Source organism: Pseudorca crassidens, chromosome 3 (genome assembly GCF_039906515.1).
Source record: "Pseudorca crassidens isolate mPseCra1 chromosome 3, mPseCra1.hap1, whole genome shotgun sequence".
NCBI classification, from domain to species: domain Eukaryota; kingdom Metazoa; phylum Chordata; class Mammalia; order Artiodactyla; family Delphinidae; genus Pseudorca; species Pseudorca crassidens.
This window is the reverse complement of record NC_090298.1, coordinates 64,630,335-64,649,035: the sequence shown is the minus strand read 5'-3', so window position 1 is coordinate 64,649,035 and position 18,701 is coordinate 64,630,335. Positions and strand designations below refer to the sequence as shown.

The following is an 18,701-nucleotide window of genomic DNA, read 5'->3' as shown; positions in this document are numbered from 1 at the left end:
AACCTTTTACCTGGATTTACTAATTAACTCTAATTCTGCAATGTGTCCACCCACACCCACCAGGGAATCCTAAGGTCATCCTTTCAGATCCATTCCCAAAAGATTAGGGTCATAGCCTCCCCTACACCAACAAGATTGAGATCCCTGCTTGAAAAAGCCCCAAGTCAGTAAGAAATTAAAATATTGTTTTGTTTTGCTTTGTTTTTTGAAACAGGTATCTTACTTTAACCAGATTTCTGCTAGCATCCTTCCTTACTTTGCTGGAAATCTTGGTGGCTGGTCAAAATCCATTGAAGAGACAGCAGCCTCCTGTATACAATTCATAGAGAACACTACTGATGATGGGTTGATAAGCATATTTTAAATGATAAACTTTAAATTATCTGTCATTTTATTTTCCACTTTCAATTTCAAGCACCCTTAGCTCTGACACTTGACAAGCTTCTGGGCCACAAATAATTTAATATCAGTCTAAGCAAAATGCAGTTATGAAGAGGTTAAAAAACAAAATGCATCCCAAGTCCAATACCAGTGATTTGGGTTAACATTAAAAGAGCTTTAAAACTCTGTTTTAGATCACCCGTGGCTTTGCTCCCTTCCAGGGGCACAGGCAATGGAAAATTCCCACATGCAATATTGTGTGTTCTGTAAAATGGTGGAAGTTAGGTTAAAATAATCAAAACGTTTTTAGGCTACATGTTCTGTTTGAAAGTTTACAAAATTTTATAAAATCAGAAATGATAAGTTGGCTAGTTGATTAATAGTATGGGGTTGTTCCATGTACAGCAGGTATCTGTATGTCAAGAGCATCTGACAAGATGTATTATGTTTTAGAGCTTTAAATTAGGAAGACATTAAAACATAATGGAATCCAATCAATTTTAGTAATAGGAACTACTTTCCTAGTGTCATTTAACATATATCAAGTTAGCTGACCAATTTAGTATCTATTGCTCTATCTACACTCACAAAGTACCTGCAAAATGTGATATTGTAGAGAAAGCATTAAGAAAGCTCTACTTTAATAATCATTACATTAGAACTTTATTCCCTAGACTTTTTAAAAAAATTTATTTTATTTTTGTCTGTGTTGGGTCTTTGTTGCTGTGCATGGGATTTCTCTAGTTGCGGCGAGCAGGCGCTACTCTTCATTGCGGTACACAGGTATCTCACCGTGGTGGCTTCTCTTGTTGTGGAGCATGGGATCCAGGGTGCATGGGCTTCAGTAGTTGTACGTGGGCTCAGTAGTTGTGGTGCATGGGCTTAGTTGCTCCGCGGCACGTGGGATATTCCCGGACCAGGGATCAAACCCGTGTCCCCTGCATTGGCAGGCGGATTCTTAACCACGGCACCACCAAGGAAGTCCCCCTAGGCTTTAACATTTATTATTTTACTCTGTCTGTGATTTGTCTTAACTCATAAGACAAACCAGCATATGTCAAGTTAGCCTCCTCTACAGGACAACTTCTAAAAGTTAAAGGACTTCTCCGTTAAGAGTTTAAAGCACTTAAGAGATTAGTTACATCCTGCTTTAGTTTGTCAAATCTTTACTTCTGTCCAAATTTGGTTGTAATTATTTTTATTAATCTGTGCCAGCAGGTTATTTATATGAACTTTGGACTGTGTCCCAATTTTATGAATTAACATTTATATACAATAAGAAGAATGGATATGTCGATTAAAACATGCTTATACACTACATTACAAAAGTAGAAAGATTTTTGAGAATATTTTTAGATTTTAAAAAGGTGAAAAAAAGGAGCAATAAAGAGGATTACAGTACACTAGAGTTTTGTATGCTAAAATTTCAGCCCTCTCCTACAATTGAAACACTTCTAACTGCTGCCTCTCCTACACCTCTGAATTTATTTTTTTTTTTTGAATCTTTCTCCTGAACAGTAACAGAAACATTGTGAGGTTGAAGGAATAGAGTAACTTTGGCTGCATCACTTTTAGACATAAAGATGTTGCCCACTCTAACTTGTAACACAGGCATAGTCAAGCACTGTCCAATATGGTAGGCACTAGCCACATGTGACCATTTACATTAATCAAACAAATAAAATTTGAACATCAGCCACACTAGCCCCACTTCAATATTATCAGTCACGTGGTCATCATGGCCTAATTTGAAGTCCTCACTTTCAGACTGCTGGACTAAAGAGACTTTAAAAGGGCATGACACTGGAAAAGATAGCAATGCATTCAGGCTCTACATAGGGCACCTCAAAAAGTTTAAAATCTGTGCCTCAAACCATGACACAACTGACTAGGGCATTCCTATTGCAAAATTCAACAACAGCCCTTAGGTTTACATTTCCTTTTTTTTTTCTTTTTTTATAAATTTATTTATTTTATTTATTTATTTTGGGCTGTGTTGGGTCTTCGTTGCTGCATGCGGGCTTTTCTCTAGTTGCGGACAGCAGGGGCTACTCTTCGTTGTGGTGCGCAGGCTTCTCATTGCAGTGGCTTCTCTTGTGGAGCACGGGCTCTAGGTGCAGGGGCTTCAGTGGTTGTGGCTTGTGGGCTCTAGAGCGCAGGCTCAGTAGTTGTGGTGCACGACTCTGTTGTTCCACAGCATGTGGCATCTTCCCGGACCAGGGATCGAACCCGTGTCCCCTGCATTGGCAGGCGGATTCTTAACCACTGCGCCACCAAGGAAGCCCTACATTTCCTTTTTTAATGGAAATGTATTTGATTGTTCTTTCACTCATTCAATAAATATTTATTAAGAACCTACTTTGTGTTAGACACTTTTAGGCACTGTGGGTTCAGCAAGGAACAGAAGCATACTGATAACATCATAATAAAATATTGATAAATAAATAGAATATTTAGGAGATAAGTGTTAAATGGAAAAATAAAGCAGGGTAAAGGATGTGAGTGCTGGGGAGGTGTTGGAGGTAGTTGTTCATATTTTAAATAGGGTGGCCACTTGCCAGAAGCAGCAAGAAAATGCTTCTGCTGCTTCTGGGCCCCCCTCCCCAGGGCTGGGAGGCCAGTGCTATGGCTCAGTGCAGAGACCGGGGTCCCTCAGCCCCGCTGACTTTGCAGGACGCCCCAACCCCCACTCCTTACCTCGGCCGCCCACACTCCAGCTGGGCCAGGGCTGGAGGGGCCTTGTGAGGAGTTCCAGGAGTTGCCCTCATGCCTGGGAATTGCAAGCATGTGGACCAGGGGTCAGAAGTGTGAAGCTTCACATCTACTCCTTAAGGGAACTGCAAGTTAAAGACATAAAATTTAATAACATTTTTCTGGCCATGAAACATGACTTTTGTCAAACAACAAGAAGGTGTGGGGGGGAGTTCACACTGAAAGATAGTAAATATTCTATATAACGAATGTAACAATATATACATCCAGGATTCGGGCTTTTGGTTATTGATGGCCTGGTGGATAGGGTGGTCAGAGTAGGCCCCATTGAGGGATATTTCAGTGAAAACCTGAAGGCAGAGAGGGACTGAACCATGAGGATCTCTGGAGATAGCATGTTTCCTGCAGAAGAACTAGCCCAGGCACAGCCTTTGAGATGGGAATGTGTTTCTGGCACATTCCAGGAAAAGCAGACGCTGGAGAGGCTGGAATAGAGAGGTAATTAAAGACAGATGAATTAACGACAGCCTTTTCTGGATTTCTTTGGTGCCCTGACTTTAAGCAAACATGCCTGAACCAAGGATGAGCAGCAAAGCTCGTTCATCAGCACTCACCCTCAAGCCGCTGGAGACTAAGGACAGAGGGAACATAAAAATGTAGTCATGCTTATTTTCTCCTTTGGAGTGTCAAAATATCCTCCAGGAACACTAAAGATTTCATACCTTTCTTGATAGTAAGGGTTTTCAAGTGCGTCTAACAGGACTGAAAGCTTTTTGATTAAGAAAGGACGTTCTTCCCTATTAATTCTTCCTGGTTTTAATGCAACTGAGTTTCTGATTTATATTCAGTTTTTCTACCATATTTTTAAAGAATTCTAGAGGAAAAAAATGTAAAAATTGATCTATACAGTTTAGAATATAGTTTACCGTTATGGTCTAACACCTCTAGGAAATAATGAACAATTTTAATTAAACCTAGAGAAATCCAGAGTATTTTTATATATACCATCACATGGTTTTGTTCATATTTCTTATTGCACATTTCAGAGACAACCTTGGAAATTTTTATTGGTATATATATAGGAGTAGTTTTGAAAATATATGTTGAAAATGTGTATGTTAAGGAAAGTTTTATGTTTAGAATACATTATTGAAATGTAAACTATGAACCTTGTTCATGACTCATTTTACCCATTTGAAGGTAGTGTAACTACTGGGACAGACAGTTCACCATGGGCCCAGAGGGGTCCTGCATATTATTGCTGAGTGTGCCAAACTGCAAGATTTATTTATCCACAGGCAAATGCTAGTCCCATAGGCAATTAAGTAGGTCAAGGTGACCACAGCTTGACTTCAGTGTAATGGCTCACTCTCTGGGGCGCGGGAAGGCTGGCTTGTTTGCTCTGTGCTACAGCGTTTGCAACTTGTTCCTCAGCTGTGACACAAACCGGCTATGTCTATAGCATCCATCTGGGCCCATCATGTCACCCTGTGGGGACTAAGGGAAAAAGGGAAGCAACAGAAATAAGTTGATACTCACGGTGTTTGCTGTGCCATGAATACTATCTTTTGTCTCTGAACCAGGATTCTCATGCCTTGTCGACATCCATGAAACAGTAACAGACTAGTGTATTAAGAACCTCAGACCCTTCACAGTTCTTGATAGTAACCCACCTCCAGATTCAAAAGTCAAAGAAATATTATAAAATGTCTTTCTCAGTGTACTTGAAGGTATAAAGTACCATATAAAAATTACACATCTGATGCCATCTTTCCCTTCCTCATTTTGTGACATTTTTAGGGACATTTGAAAATAGATTCAAAATTAATATTTCGATCATTTCCATAGCTCATTATCCCTCTCCATGTCCTCCCTTCTTTCTTCATCTGGCTTAGATTCCATGGTCTATCATTAATATCACACCCTGGAAAACACCTGTACCTTTTCCTTTCATTCTACTTGTCTGGCAAACTCAAAACTGTGGTTAAAGTATTTGTAATACCTCACCCCTGCACTAAGCATCTGAAAATTGTGGATGGGTCTCACCTGAAATTTATGACCACAGATTTCAAAAGGGCTCTGATAATACTACTACATTTCCTATATGTTTGCTATTTCACACTGCCTTCTCTTCCTTCAAGTTTCTCATGTCTCTTACCCTTTCTCAGTTAATGAAATTTAGAAAATACTTCGAGGAAAATATAAACCATTAGGCAGAAGTTGTCTCATCTCCCCATCTATGTACATTCCACATCTTTGTCATCCCTCCTAACACAATGAATTAAACATCTCTACCCTAGCAAAGAACCATTTCTCTAACCTTCTCCGAGGCTTCCCTCCTCCAATTCTCTTTTTTTCTCTATTTCAGGAGTCTTTCCTGGATTATTTTCATAGCCACTATTATCTCTTATCTTAAAATAAATCAAAACAAAGCAAAACAACACTTCACCTGATCCAGTTTCCTAAAGGCCACCATCTCTACTCCAATTATCTATAAATGTGGTCTTCATATCCTTATTTCATTTACCGAACTGTACTTCTCCGTTACTCCACAAAGACCTCTCATTGCCACACTAATGGACCTGTTCTTAGCTTATTTAGCCTCTGAGCAGCATTAACAAAGTTGACTAGTTCCTTCTTTTTGCAGCATTGTCTCCGCTTGGCTTCCGTGATGTCACACTCTTGGATTTCATCCTGTGTGACCAGTCACACTTTTAAATCCTCTTGAAGTTCTTCCTCCTCCACCAGACCTCTAAACATTAGACTACCCAGGGCTCTGTTCTTGGCCTCTTCTCCTCTATCTCCATTCCTCAGTGAGTCCACCCAGCCTCTGGGTTTTAAAAGATATCTACTTGCCAATAACTCCCAAATCTGTGTCTCAAGCCCTAAACTCTCCTGAACTCCACACTTGTATATCTAACTACTTATCTGACATTTCCACTAAGATAATCGTCATCTCAAAGTCCACATTTCCAAAATAGATCTCTTAATTCTGCCACCTTTCCCTCCATAAATTCTCCTTCCTTCAGGAAATCTTATTAGCTCTATGTTAAAGATATCAACATAATCAGAACCTGACCCCTTCTAACAACTCCACCACAACAACCCTCATTCACACCATCTTCTCTCACCTGAATTATAACCTGCTTTTATCCTTACTCCTCCCTTCACTCTGCTCTCAACTCGGCAATCAGATCATGTCACATTTCTCCCCAAACATGTGAAAAATTTTGCATATCACAGAGTGAAAGTCAAAGCTTTACAATGGTCTGGGGTATGTTGTGGTACGTTGGATTATTTTTCAGAAGTATTCACTCCCTCACCACCATCCCCACCTCCACGAATGGAGCGCGCTGTTCTACCTCTTATCTCTGAGCTCGATTGTGTGACTCATCAACAGACATGATGCAACCAAAGGCTTGAAAATGGTTTTGCAAGTGGACCTGCCCTCTTACATCTCTGCCATTGTCCTGAGAAAAACATGTCAGGGCTAGCCTGCTGGCCCCAGAGCTTCTTCATCTGAGTCTAGCTTAGATCAGCTGACCCCAAACCAAACTTCTTATGGATGTGAGCAAGCCCAAGTGAGATGAGCAGAGCTGTCCAGATAAGCCCAGTCTAGATCTGACTCATAGGCATGAGCTAAATAACCGCTTATTCATGTATGCTTCTGAGAGTTTGTGGTTTTTATGTGGCAGAAACTGGTAGAGGCTGTAAGATAGGACCCCTGTTAACTCTCTGATCTTCTACTAGTTTATCCCTCTCTTTTCCAACCATATTCGCCTCTTTGCTGTTTTCCAACTATACCAGGCAGGCTCCTTCCTCAGTATCATTGCATTTATTTATTACCTCACATCAAGATATCCAAGGCTTTCTCCCTAATACCTCCCTGTGTACTATACAATGTAACATTACAAATGAACCTTGAAAACATGCTAAGTGAAGGAAGCCAGTCAAAAAGATCACATCTTCTTTCTGCCCCTCAAATATGGCAAGCTCATGGCTTTGACTATTTTCTCTCCCTAAACGCTCTTCCTCATTATCTTCACAACAGATTTCTTCTTGTCATCCAGATTTCAGCTTAAAAGTCTTCCTCTCAGAGGGCTTCCCCTGATTATCCAATCTGAAGTAGCTACCCAGCCTCCTGTATCATCTGTGTGTTAATTCTATCACATATTCATTTAATTCACTCATTCATTCAACAGTGTGAATGCTCTGTATGCACCAAGCACTTCTGAGGATAATAAGACAAAATTCCTGCCCTCATGTAACCTATAATCCGGTGGAGAGGGGACAAATAGTGTTATGTAGGGACATAAATTATGGAGAAAATTTAGACAGCAAGAGAATGAAAAGTTATTGGGATGAGGAAAAAGCTATTTCCTATAAGGCTGGTCATAAAAGACTCTCTATTAGGCAGATTATAAGCAGACGCCTGAATGAAGTAAGAGAGGGTTGACTCTGGGATGTGGTGGGGAGAATGTCAAGAAAAGCGTAACTTGAGATGCGAGTCTACAGGCTTGGAATATAATTGTACTGAATAAAATGGAGACAAAGGGAATTAGCCCATTTTTTCCCTCAGGGGAAGTGATGAGATTTAAAGCTATTATGAGTTTGAGGTGTTAGTGTAACATCCAAGTAAGAATGTCCAGCAGGCAGGCGAGAAGACAGAACCGAAACCAGGGATTTTAGGGCAAGATGGAGATTTAGGAGTCAGCCACGGAAAAGTGAAAGATAAGCTTGTAAAGAGAGATGACATTTCCAAAGGACTAGAGGAAGAAAAGAGTGCTAACCACTAAGTCTTAGGGGATTCAACAAAATATTTATAAAATGTATAAAATATCCCTCTCTGATATTATTTTTACTGATATTTCTGATATGTATTTTTTGTTCCTAAGTCTCCTCTCCATTCTTCAGCCCCAGCAGAATGCATGTGGCCTTGTTTGTCTTATTCACTGCCACAATCTCAAGTGCCTGAAAGAGTACCAGGAACACAGCAGGTCCTTGGAAAATATATAATGAATAAAGTAAATGTGTGCCTTCTTCTTTTGGCATTCTTAGTTAAGAAAATAACCAACATCAAGCAATACACAATCTCTCAGGATGTCAGAATTTCTGTCTCTGGTGAGTTTCTTTAACAAAGTGTCCACATAGTTTTCCAATGTTACATTCAGCACCTGCAATTTATTTCCAATGATTTCACTGTCTACTTTATAGACCATTAAAATGTAAACAAAGTAACCCCAAAGAAGACAAAATGGACATCCCTGCATCGAAGACTACATAAAAAACATTAGACTTAACTTGCAGCTGACAGGTTTTTGACTTTCCAGAGCCTTTTGCTCCTGATAGGACAGGTGAAATAAATCTGGGTGTGTTCAGACTAAATGACCAGGGCAGCACTGCTGTCCTTTTCCAGCTGCATGACTTGTACCATTCCTTTTAAATGGCACTCATCTCCTTAAGTTCTGGGATGCTGAGCCATAGTCTGTTCATGTTTTCCTGTCACTGAAAAAAAAAAAAGAACAGCTCCTATTAAGATTAGAAATGTTCAGAGGTACAGACATTAAAACAGAAAAGTGTTCCTTTTCTTATTTGGTAAATATTTTGTTTTTGAAACATCAGTAACTAATCACAGCTGTTTCCTTTCATTACAAATGTATCCAATCAGGTAAAATTCCAAATGAAACACACAATCCAACAGTCATTCCATTATACAGTACAATGGGAGGCTTAAGCCTTGTGAAATATATGTATTAAGTATGCATGTATTCATCAAATCAAACAAAGAAGCTAATGGGTCTCTGATTAGTGTTCTAACTCTGTTTTGATGATGATGATGCTTGCATCTCATCCTGACTCAACTAAAACATGTGAACAAAATGCTATTAAGTTTGACAGACAATCTGTTATGTGCCATCATCATTCTGGTTAAATAGCACAAACTGAATTTTGGCTAGAATTTCTCTCTTGAAAATCAGCGGCAAAGAAAGAGCTGCTGTTAAGTTGAGATACTCTTCTATTTTAACCTCATTAATTTGTTCTTTATGTCAAAACTAAAACAAAAATTAATAAAAATTAAGCTCATCTAGGATTCATAAAGACTGTGTTTCCAAAGGGATTGTTACATGGACATTAATGGACAATGGCTCATTCAATCCAAAATTAGGTATTCAGAAAAATAAGTAAATAGCAAGTGAGTTTTTATTAAATATTTTTAAAATACAGATTTTGTGGCAATTATAAATTAATTTCTAATATAACAATATATTGATGCTTTGAGCCAAGAAAACAATATAACAAAAATTCATTTCCAAATGCAAAGCAGGTACCCCATGTTTAGGGATAGTTCATATTAATGCATAATTTTGTTTTTAGAAAAAGATGATTGTTACAATCAGGTATATAACCACTTAGTTACACCTAAGTTCTGTTGGTTAAAAATATATTCTTTTAGAAAATCCATTTTGAACGTATTATACTTTTTTTCAGTGATTTTCTCCAAACAACTGTAGTAGTGCTCCCTGATGGACAGAACTCAGGAACTGGTTTGACCACTCCTAGATTATACTGATATCTACAATACAGGACTCCAAGGGAGAGTCCAGCTCCAACTTACGAAGTAGGCCCAGTTCAGAATGTTTAACAATGAGGTGCTAACAAACGATAGCACTAATCAAAAATTAACAACTTTAGGTATCTTTGTTTTGGGTTTCTGTGGTTTAGGCACATCCAAAATGTCTTCATAGTCCGCACTCATTCCCTTTGCCCAGCGACCAACCGTGACCATTCGATCTGTAAAGACACAGAAAAGTCAGAATGTAAGAGAAACAGTCATCAAATACATCACCTAGACTGGTATTGGTTTAGCAAAGGAACTAGTTTTGACATGAATAATCACAAAGAGAGAAGACTCCATCACTAAAGGAAAGTGAGCAATTCTGTAATTGATTATAACCCTTGATTTCAGAGTACCACAGGCAATTTCTCATCCCAATTAGGGAAATGCAGCAACTGCTTTGCAATGCACAAATTGATGAGAAAGCTCTTTCATTCTTTTCCAGAGTTCATCATTATAGAGTCAATGAATTCCAAGAGTCTGTAAACAGCAAGACTTATGAAGCATCAGTTTCAAATGAACAAGATTCCACCTGTGAAATTATACAACATCTGCTTGTCAGTCTTGTCATTTGGGAAGAGGCAATCCTCCCAGGAGGGAGAATTCAAATTCCACTTCATCATTTCAACCTCACTGCCTACAGTGTAGTAAAGACTATCTTCTTCTAGACAAGACTGTAAACAAGAACTCTTGGTTTTCAGATTCAAATGCTAGGGGTAGGAAGTAAGAATGGGCAGACTTATTTGTGTGGTACTATGACTATATGATATAAATAGAAATGTGCTTTTTCCCCAAGAAGCACTAGTGGGCTATCCTACTGTCTTGCTTTCTTTCACTCAGGATTATCATCATTTTAAGCTAGGTAAACTAATGTAATAATGGTCTCCACATCCCAAAAAAATCTGCCTTAGGTTTGGTGAACATTTATGAAGTTTTCGATGACCGAGGGTAGTATTTCACTGGGAAGAAAATATAACTGGCCAGATGCTGTGTAGAGAACACAATTTTAATATTTTCGGCAGTTTTTGCAACTAACTGAATCCTTTTGGTTTCACAGCATACATGAGGATACTCAATCATAAGAATACTGTAAGTTATTCTCAAATTTCTTATTTTCTCTTAGTGAGAAATACTTTTCTCATACTTTTCTTCAAGTGACAGAATTGGCTCTATTATTAAATACATGGGTTAGCAAATAAAAATATTTATGAATAAGATGCTTTATAAAATCAGGGTCCTCTGGGGCTTACTGGTCATTTTTTTTCCCACCTGAAACAGCAGCTGATGCTCAGTTAGTACTGCTGATAAAAAAATGATGAAGTCATTACTGCAGTAGGAAACCAGGCAGCCTTAAAATCAGTTGTATATCAACAAGTTATTAATAACAAAATCCAGCAAAAACACAGAGGAATACTAATCTCACCCCTTCTAAATGGAGGGCCAGAGATCTCACCTAAATTCTGACTTTTGGGGCAATCTTTCTTAAGATGTTCCACAGAGCCACAAAGTCTGCAGCAACCACCTATAAAAAGAACAGAGTAATTGAAAACCTCTAATACTTACATAGGGCTTTTAAGGTCTCAAAGCACTTCCATATCTTATTTGGTCCTCACAACCTTGTTAGTTGCAAAGGTAGCTGGAGCCAGGAACTTACTCCTATTAAGTCCATTCTCCATTCCTCTTGACTTCAAAGAGCACTAAACTGTACCTACCCACCATTTCTTGCCCCTGGCCTTCAAGGCATATGTGGGAAAAAGAAGTGAGATATGACGGAAGGTACGTGTCCTCTGGAGTGGCCAAGAGCCACTGCACAGAAGCCTGGATCTTAACCACGGTTAGAAAGGGAAGGGTTTGTGAACTCTGAAAAATCTGTGGGCAGATGCATTTTCTGAGGAGAATGCCCACAGTTTTTAATCAGATTCTTTAATGATCAGAATGTTTAACCATGAGGTGCTATGAGGTCCCCAAAGGGTTAGGAACCACTGCTCTGCTGTACAGGTCAGATGGGGGTGAGCAATTACAAAAGGAATGAAATTAACTTTTGTTTCAGTACCTTCTATCTGCCAGGCATCCCAACTCGAGTAAAAATCCCTATTGCCCTTCTTTAAGCAACATTCCAGGACTGTGAATTACAACACATTTGGTTTCTAAAATGAGTCTTCACTGAATGGTCGAACACTATTGCTTAACGGTCAAGCATTATCACGATCATGCTCATAATGTTAAGTGACTCACTCAGAAAAATGATCCTAATAGGATGAGTTCTCACTTCTATGTGACCTACTCCCCTTGCTGCACTTTTTTATATCTAGTCATTTTGGTTGACCATACAAAGGCATCTTTGCTCACTAGTCGTATTATATGACCTGTTTCTTAAGTTCAAAACTGAAAGGCACTTTTGAGCATCTTCCAGGTCCAGGACTCTTTACTATTGTAGATGCCATAGTGAAATAGAAGAGGCACTTGAATAATATATTTTAATCCTCATAACTCTTCAAGGTAAAATACCATAATTCATCAAATCTAAGATACCACTGATTATAAGATGTATCATTATTTTACATTGCTCTCTGGAAAAAAACCCTTCCAATTATGTGACACGCCCCAATAGTAAGATACAAGAGTTCAGAGATACTAAAATGTGAACAAAATGTGCATTTTAGAATCAATGAAATACAATTTTCTCATCTCCATTTTACAGGTAAGGAAACTGAGAAGAGAGAAGTTAACTTGGCCAAAGTCCCACAGTTAGTGAGTGGTAGTGCTGAGGCTATAACTGGTCTAACTCCAAAGCTATGCTTTTTCACTGGACTTCTGCAAGGGGACCCAGTCACAACACAAGGTTTCTAGAATCTGATGGTACCAGCATCACATTAACAAATGACTCACATTAACAGATGACAACCTCCTCCTTAAAGCTTTAAACATCACAGACTTTACTGTGGGCACCTTAAGCCATTAGTTGAGCTAAAGTTAAGAAAGTTACTTGATTCCCATGCCAGACAACTAACTAAGGAAAACATTCAAAAACAAAAGTTACTACAAATATGTATAGTGTGTACCAACCCTTCTACTCAAAATGGTATGCTTGACTGAGATTAAATTCACAACACTATTTTTTAAATCTTCTCCTAGTTTGAGAAATTATCCCTTTGCTTCTGTTATGTTTAAAAGTAGATACTTATACTCTCACAAATGATGCTGAAGCAAGCACAGATATTTTGAAATATACATGTCAGTTTTTTCTGATTTGATGTATTAAAAATAATACCAAGTTACATTACACAAAAAGTCTAGTACATAGAATAGTGCCTGATAAAGATAATGAAATTCTCAAGATTTTGTTACTTACTCAAGAATTTATTTAAAAACTAAATAAATTTAGTTTTTAAATAAATTCTTGAGTAAGTTTAAGTATAAACTAAATCACAACTGCATGATGACTCACGATTTTCGACATAAAAGTACTCACCATCAGCATAGAGTCCTTTGGGATTATCAGGACAAGATCTGGACAGATGTCCCATTTCCCCACAAACAAAACATTTTGCAAAAGGAAATTCACCTGTAATAATCAACAGTTCCTGTTAAGTTAGTTTTATATATATATATATATATACACACACACACACACACACATCATGTAATTCATATTATTTTAAAACACTGTATTCTCAGAGTGTTTAAAAAACATATTTGTTTTTACATGATTTAAAGTTTAATCTCATTTGATTTCAAAATATTAAGTGACACACTCATAACAAACCCTGTCAACAATGAAAAAAACAAGTTGGCTACTTACTGGCCACTTTCCCCATTAACCAAATAAAAAATTGATAGAAAAAAAGATACATTAATACCAAAAGCTGGGTCTACTTTAGCCTTGCACTTGGTTATTTCATGCTCTGTGGATCCACACCGGTAACATATTCCAGTGCCCATTTCTTGATTCTCAAGGGCAGCTGGGCAATCTGCAATCCCATGGCCAGGTTTTCTACAATGGAAACATACCTAGGAAAACAAAAATGTGAGTTTCCACACTGCAACACTACACTGGCTTTATTAATTCTAGTCATCAAAAATGTCTTTAAAACATTCCTCATTTTAAAGTTATCTAGTTCTTTTTTTGAAATCTCAGTATTTTATCTGTAGAAAAAAGTGTTTCACATATTCCTAAACCATAAGAAATGTCATTTCCATCAGAGAGTTTCAGTGCTTTTGAAAACCCTCAATCCATCAATCTCTCAGTCTCAGACACAAGTTATAAATGTCTTTGTAGGAGGTAATTGCTTAAATGAATTAAGCAAATATGGACTATTCATTTCATTAATGTGGCTGTCTGTACCTAGAAACACCGAGTTTTCTGGAGGAGATGGACAATGACCATAGAAATTATCACTCAAAATTAATACTTTCACTTTTAAAGTTCACATAATTGAATGAATTTGGGTCAAGTGATTCCATTGAAATTATGATTTGAATCATAAGATATATTTCATACCAAAATGTATACTTAAATTTTTATATCTTTCATACATATTCCTTAGTATTCATAAATAGATAGATGTTTCATTTTAGAATATATGCACATTTTCAAGGTATAATTCTAAGATGAATTATTTGGCTCCAGCCTAACATTGAACAATGGTTTGGTTTCTTTACACACTACCTAGCAATTTGCAGGATATTTTTCGCTGCAATGAATGAGAATATCAGTCATAATCAAAGATGGTAGAGAGGTAAAGTATTTTATTTAAACTGGAAAAAGGTACATTTTTTGGATAACAAATATTTCATCATTTAATTTTTTTTCGAAATAAGCACAAGGTTTTTAAAAAGCAAATTCAGTAGGCAAAATAATATTTTGCAACTGTGCCCTCACTTTCTTTTTTTCCTGTTTAATAACATACTGGAAAAGAATGAGTCCCTTTAGTCTTTATTAACTTTTACATTTAAAATGAGCTAGTGCAAACAAAGAGAATTCATTTATTCTACAACTGCAGGAAAAGTTACTACCCAAAACTGGATCACCAACATAAGAAGCCTTGTATTCTTGGTGAAGTCAAAGTTGTCTCTAGTAACCTGACAGCTTACTGACTGGGGTTTTATCTGTAAAACCTAATCTTCACCGAATACAAACTTTTTGAATGATCCTTAAATTTAATGTAGATGGGATTGTGGAGAGCGGACTGGTAAATTTCTAGATGTCAACTTATTAACAACAGAACTGATGCTTAGTCTGCTTAGTCTGAGGTATTAAAAAGAAAAACAAGAAAATTAGTTGAAGGGTCTCAACAAGCCATATACTATTTAAAAGCACACGCTTTAATATAAAGAATTCCTTTTTTTTTTTTTTTTTGGAAAAACAATGTCCTTCCCCTTAATTAAAAACATAAAACTTCTCTTAAAAGGTCACAATACTAAACTTTTTCAAAAAGTATGCAATTCACCACACCGCCTATGTCAATGAAATTATCTTTACACTATCCTTACATTAAATTAACTTGACTTTAAAATATTTAAAAATTGTATAATTTAAACAAAACTATCTTGATCCAAATAGAAATGATTATCTTTTCTATCCCAATTTATCCATAAGGAAAATTTTATCAGTATTATCTCCACAAAAGAATCTTTAAATATGACACTGCATAAAACTAATCCTGCAAATAGTCAGAAGCCACATTTATGGAGGCTGTAACATTTCAAATCTACACTGGTGCAAACAGTGCTCTACAAGTAGTAATTCTGATAAAAAATAAAACTGTAAAATAGCAAAAAATCCTGATTCTTATGTAGTATCCTGCTAGAAGAATCCTTTGCTAGAGAAGGGAAAGAATTATACCAAGTATTTCATTTCCTGTGTCTGACACAGTTTAAAATCTAGGTCTTGGCACCACGGAAATAAACCTGTAGCCCCCAGCACTCCTCTCAGTGTAACATGGGGAAGGGGAGCAATGACTAGGGAGAGTCTCAAGGAGTTTTAACTCTGCTATTACTCTGCTCTGTTACTAACCAGTATGATTCTTATTAGATCTCCTTCCTGTGCAATCAGTTTTTCATGGATAAAGATAAAAGGAGACATCCTTTCCAACTAATGGGAACCACACATATCTAACCTGTTGTACTTAACCTTCCCCCTTATTTTGATCTTTTTTAAAAATGGCTGTTTGAAAAAGGGCTACTGGAAGGGGTGAGAACATAGGTCTTAAAGTCAGACTCTGGGTTTAAATATCTTCTTTTTTTCTTTTGGCTGAACTACATAGAGTTAGCAGCTCATTTAGGTTCACATTTATTTAATAACGCATATACTTATAAAGTGCCAACCATGATTCTAAGTAATCAAATATTAACACCTTTTCCTGGGTTTGAATTTCTCCTCTGCTACTTGCTAAGTGGCTTTCAGCAAGATACTTAACCTAGCTGCACACCAGTGTTTTCTACCCAAAACATGGAAATAATGCCACCATCTTTGTATGTTGTGATAATTAATCAGTACATCAAGTGTCTAGCATAGAGAAGGTGTTCAAAAAAAGTCCTAGTGTCATTACTAGCCCTCAAAAAGATGCCATATAAGTCTAGTACATAACCACAATCAGACTCTGCTAAAATACATATCTGAGTGTATGAATAATAGTTTCTAGCCATACAAAGTAACATTTTAGTAGAAGTGATAATCTTACCATTGCATTTTTCTTTGCTGCTTGTCTTTTTAATCGTCTTCCTTCCCGGCGACTATCTTTCTTTAAAGCAACTGCAATTTCTTCCCTGACTTCCTGACTGTCTGCTGCTATCATCTCCCCATTGCGAACCATCTGTGAGTTTTGCCTTAGATATTCCATGAATCCATTCACATCTTCATTTAAATACTCCTTTTTCTTTTTATTCTTTTTGTGTTTTGCTTGGGGTGCATGATTTTTAAGGGACAGACTATCGGCTTCAAGTTGTTTACTCTTTGGTAGGTTTTGGCTTTTTCCCTCAAAGGACCCCTTCTTCATGTCCTCCCATGATGTTGCAGGGAAGGGTCTTTTGTTCTGTGTGGTAGTAACTCGTGCCCACCTGGTCATGGCTTCATCAGATGTTTATCCGTCTTTAAGACAAGTATGGCCAGTTAGTCACCATCTCAAATTAAAAAATGAAAAAAAAAGATACATGCTATATCACTATATAACCTGTACCCATATGTTACAGTTTTAATTATTAAAACACTTTTTAACTTAATTTATATATCTGTATATTTAATTCTATAACATGCTGCAGAGATATGCCTGTAATGTAAATCTAGCCCTTGCTACCACACCAGTAAGAAAACAAACAGCAACAACAAAAAACACAAGGATATAAATACTTGCTTCAAACTGGAAAACAATTCATTAAGAAACCAAATTATTTCCAAAATTAAATCACATAGTAATAGTAAATGAAGTTACTTTTCCCAAATTCTGCAGTTTTCTTAGCGGTTTATTTTCCTATCTCTAAGTCCCAGGTCTACTTTCTTCCAATCTTCTTGCTTAGTCTGCCATTTCATCGCAAATAATTTGCACAGCAAATTAGTAAGTATACACAACTCCTGTCCTTTGACCTGAAGTCTGTCATGACAACTCTTTCCGTCAGACTGATAAGCAAAACATGTGTTTGCAGTCACGTGATAATACCGAGTCTTCCTTTTATTAATCAGAGCGTAAGCTACTTCCAGCCCAGCTGTTTCAAATAATTTTCAGTTATTAAGACGCCCCTCTTTTAGGGCAGCATCCCGTGCGGAAAACCTCAGTTCCTGCCACTACATCCCTTCAGCACAAGCTGCGGGGCGGAGCCAATAAACAGGTGTGGTGCTGTGCACGCCACTTTACACCATGCGCGCGCACTCGTCGCTGCAGATCCTGTGACTGTCACAGTGGGGACTGGAGCTGTTCAAAAGGAGAAAGGTTATCCTTCCCCTGAGTACATGGAACAGGGGAAGCTCTGAGTACCCGGTCGGCCGGATCCATTCGACCCGACGGGTCCCAGTGGGGCTGGCCCGCGCCGGCCAAGCGGCCAACCTCCTACAGCTGAGGCGGGTCCCGTCACCGGCGGCCTGGTCCCGCCGCGGAGTCCGGTGCTTCAGCCCCACCTGGCGCTGGGGGCCCTCGGGGACCTAGCTGCCACTCCCTCCGCCCTCCCGCCGCGTCCCAGGGAACGAAAGAGGGGGAGGTCCCACGACCTTACTCCCCCACGCGCAGCTTCTTACCACGCACGAATCCTCCAGAGCAGCAGAGTTGGCAGGCCAGAGAAACCCGTCACGCTGCGGCGGCGCGACAGTCGGGAGCGGAAGCACGTCATCCCTGACAGCGCGTCACTTCCGGGGGGCAATTGGTTCACACGCAGAGGTGCTGCTGTCAGGCGCTATGCTGTCTCTCAGCGCCAGTAAATGTGGCTAATTAGAAAATGTGAAGCTCGCAGTGTTTGAAGGGCCCGCTCTGGATCCCGGAGACGCGAAGTTGAGAGTGCACAATCTGTGCTGTATGGAACGCACAGCATAGTGGGCGAGATGGATGGAAGGATCCGTGGGGTGGGAAAAGCCCGAAAGACTTCCCTGAGAAATGATCTTTGTACTGGACTTCGAAAGATAAAGCAAATATTTCTTGGGATTGGCGGCGGGAGGGAGTTACGTTTTTCTATCCGAAGTAAAGTAAAACTATTAGCGCAGTGGGAATGGATCACTGTGATAGAAGTGTAAAAAAGGACATTTGGGGCCCTACTAGGTGAAGGGCGGTGCCCCATAGTCCTGCCCAATGCTAGTTCAGCGTTCAATTGAAATACCACCCTGTGAAGCCAAAGACGTTCTCCTTTAAGAGAGAAATTGTAGTCTCCTGAGCAACTCTATATCTCAACTAGCCACCCCTCCCCCCGCGCCCCCCAACAAAAAAAACCCGGCTACCACCAGCATTTGTGCTTGGTGGAAAAATTGGCAATCCACTCAGTTACCAGGACAACTGCTCCCATCCCCATCATC

General features: G+C 38.6%; 2 protein-coding genes across 6 annotated transcripts in view; one reads left to right on the top strand and one right to left on the bottom strand.

The window, feature by feature from the left end:
- Positions 1-11,165, top strand: part of ACOT12 (acyl-CoA thioesterase 12) — a 58,131-nt gene extending 46,966 nt beyond the window's left edge. The window contains exons 15-16 of one of the 3 annotated variants that reach the window (XR_010942005.1): positions 8,008-8,214; positions 10,155-11,165. Coding sequence is in view for 2 of the 3 variants with exons in the window: in XM_067731146.1 (XP_067587247.1) it covers positions 215-364 (150 nt within the window). In the remaining variant the exon portion in view is untranslated. Of the gene's footprint in view, positions 1-214; positions 365-8,007; positions 8,215-10,154 lie in introns of those variants that run through there. The other 2 variants (XM_067731147.1, XM_067731146.1) reach the window with 2 other exon arrangements.
- Positions 8,255-18,072, bottom strand: ZCCHC9 (zinc finger CCHC-type containing 9). 3 transcript variants are annotated; one of them, XR_010942006.1, is made up of 7 exons: positions 17,937-18,050; positions 16,393-16,831; positions 13,570-13,720; positions 13,182-13,274; positions 11,163-11,231; positions 9,710-9,885; positions 8,255-8,598 (listed from the first exon to the last, which is right to left on the bottom strand). XR_010942006.1 is itself a non-coding variant. In XM_067731150.1 (6 exons), exons 2-6 carry the CDS (start codon positions 16,774-16,776, stop codon positions 9,767-9,769), a joined length of 816 nt encoding a protein of 271 aa, XP_067587251.1. In that variant the 5' UTR covers positions 16,777-16,799; positions 17,937-18,072; the 3' UTR covers positions 9,277-9,766. The 3 variants fall into 3 exon arrangements, 2 of the variants coding, with proteins under 2 accessions (XP_067587251.1, XP_067587249.1); XM_067731150.1 differs by lacking the exon at positions 8,255-8,598 and having other exon boundaries at positions 9,277-9,885; positions 16,393-16,799; positions 17,937-18,072; XM_067731148.1 differs by lacking the exon at positions 8,255-8,598 and having other exon boundaries at positions 9,277-9,885.
- Positions 18,073-18,701: the final 629 nt, after the last annotated feature.

Coding starts and splice junctions, on each gene's coding strand:
- ZCCHC9 (XM_067731150.1), bottom strand. CDS start 16,776: ATGACCAGGTGGGCACGAGTTACTACCACACAGAACAAAAGACCCTTC. Junction 11,232..13,181: donor CAAAGGACTCTATGCTGATG/GTGAGTACTTTT, acceptor TTCTTTTTATAG/GTGGTTGCTGCAGACTTTGT. Junction 9,886..11,162: donor CCCCAAAAGTCAGAATTTAG/GTGAGATCTCTG, acceptor GTGTCTTTACAG/ATCGAATGGTCACGGTTGGT.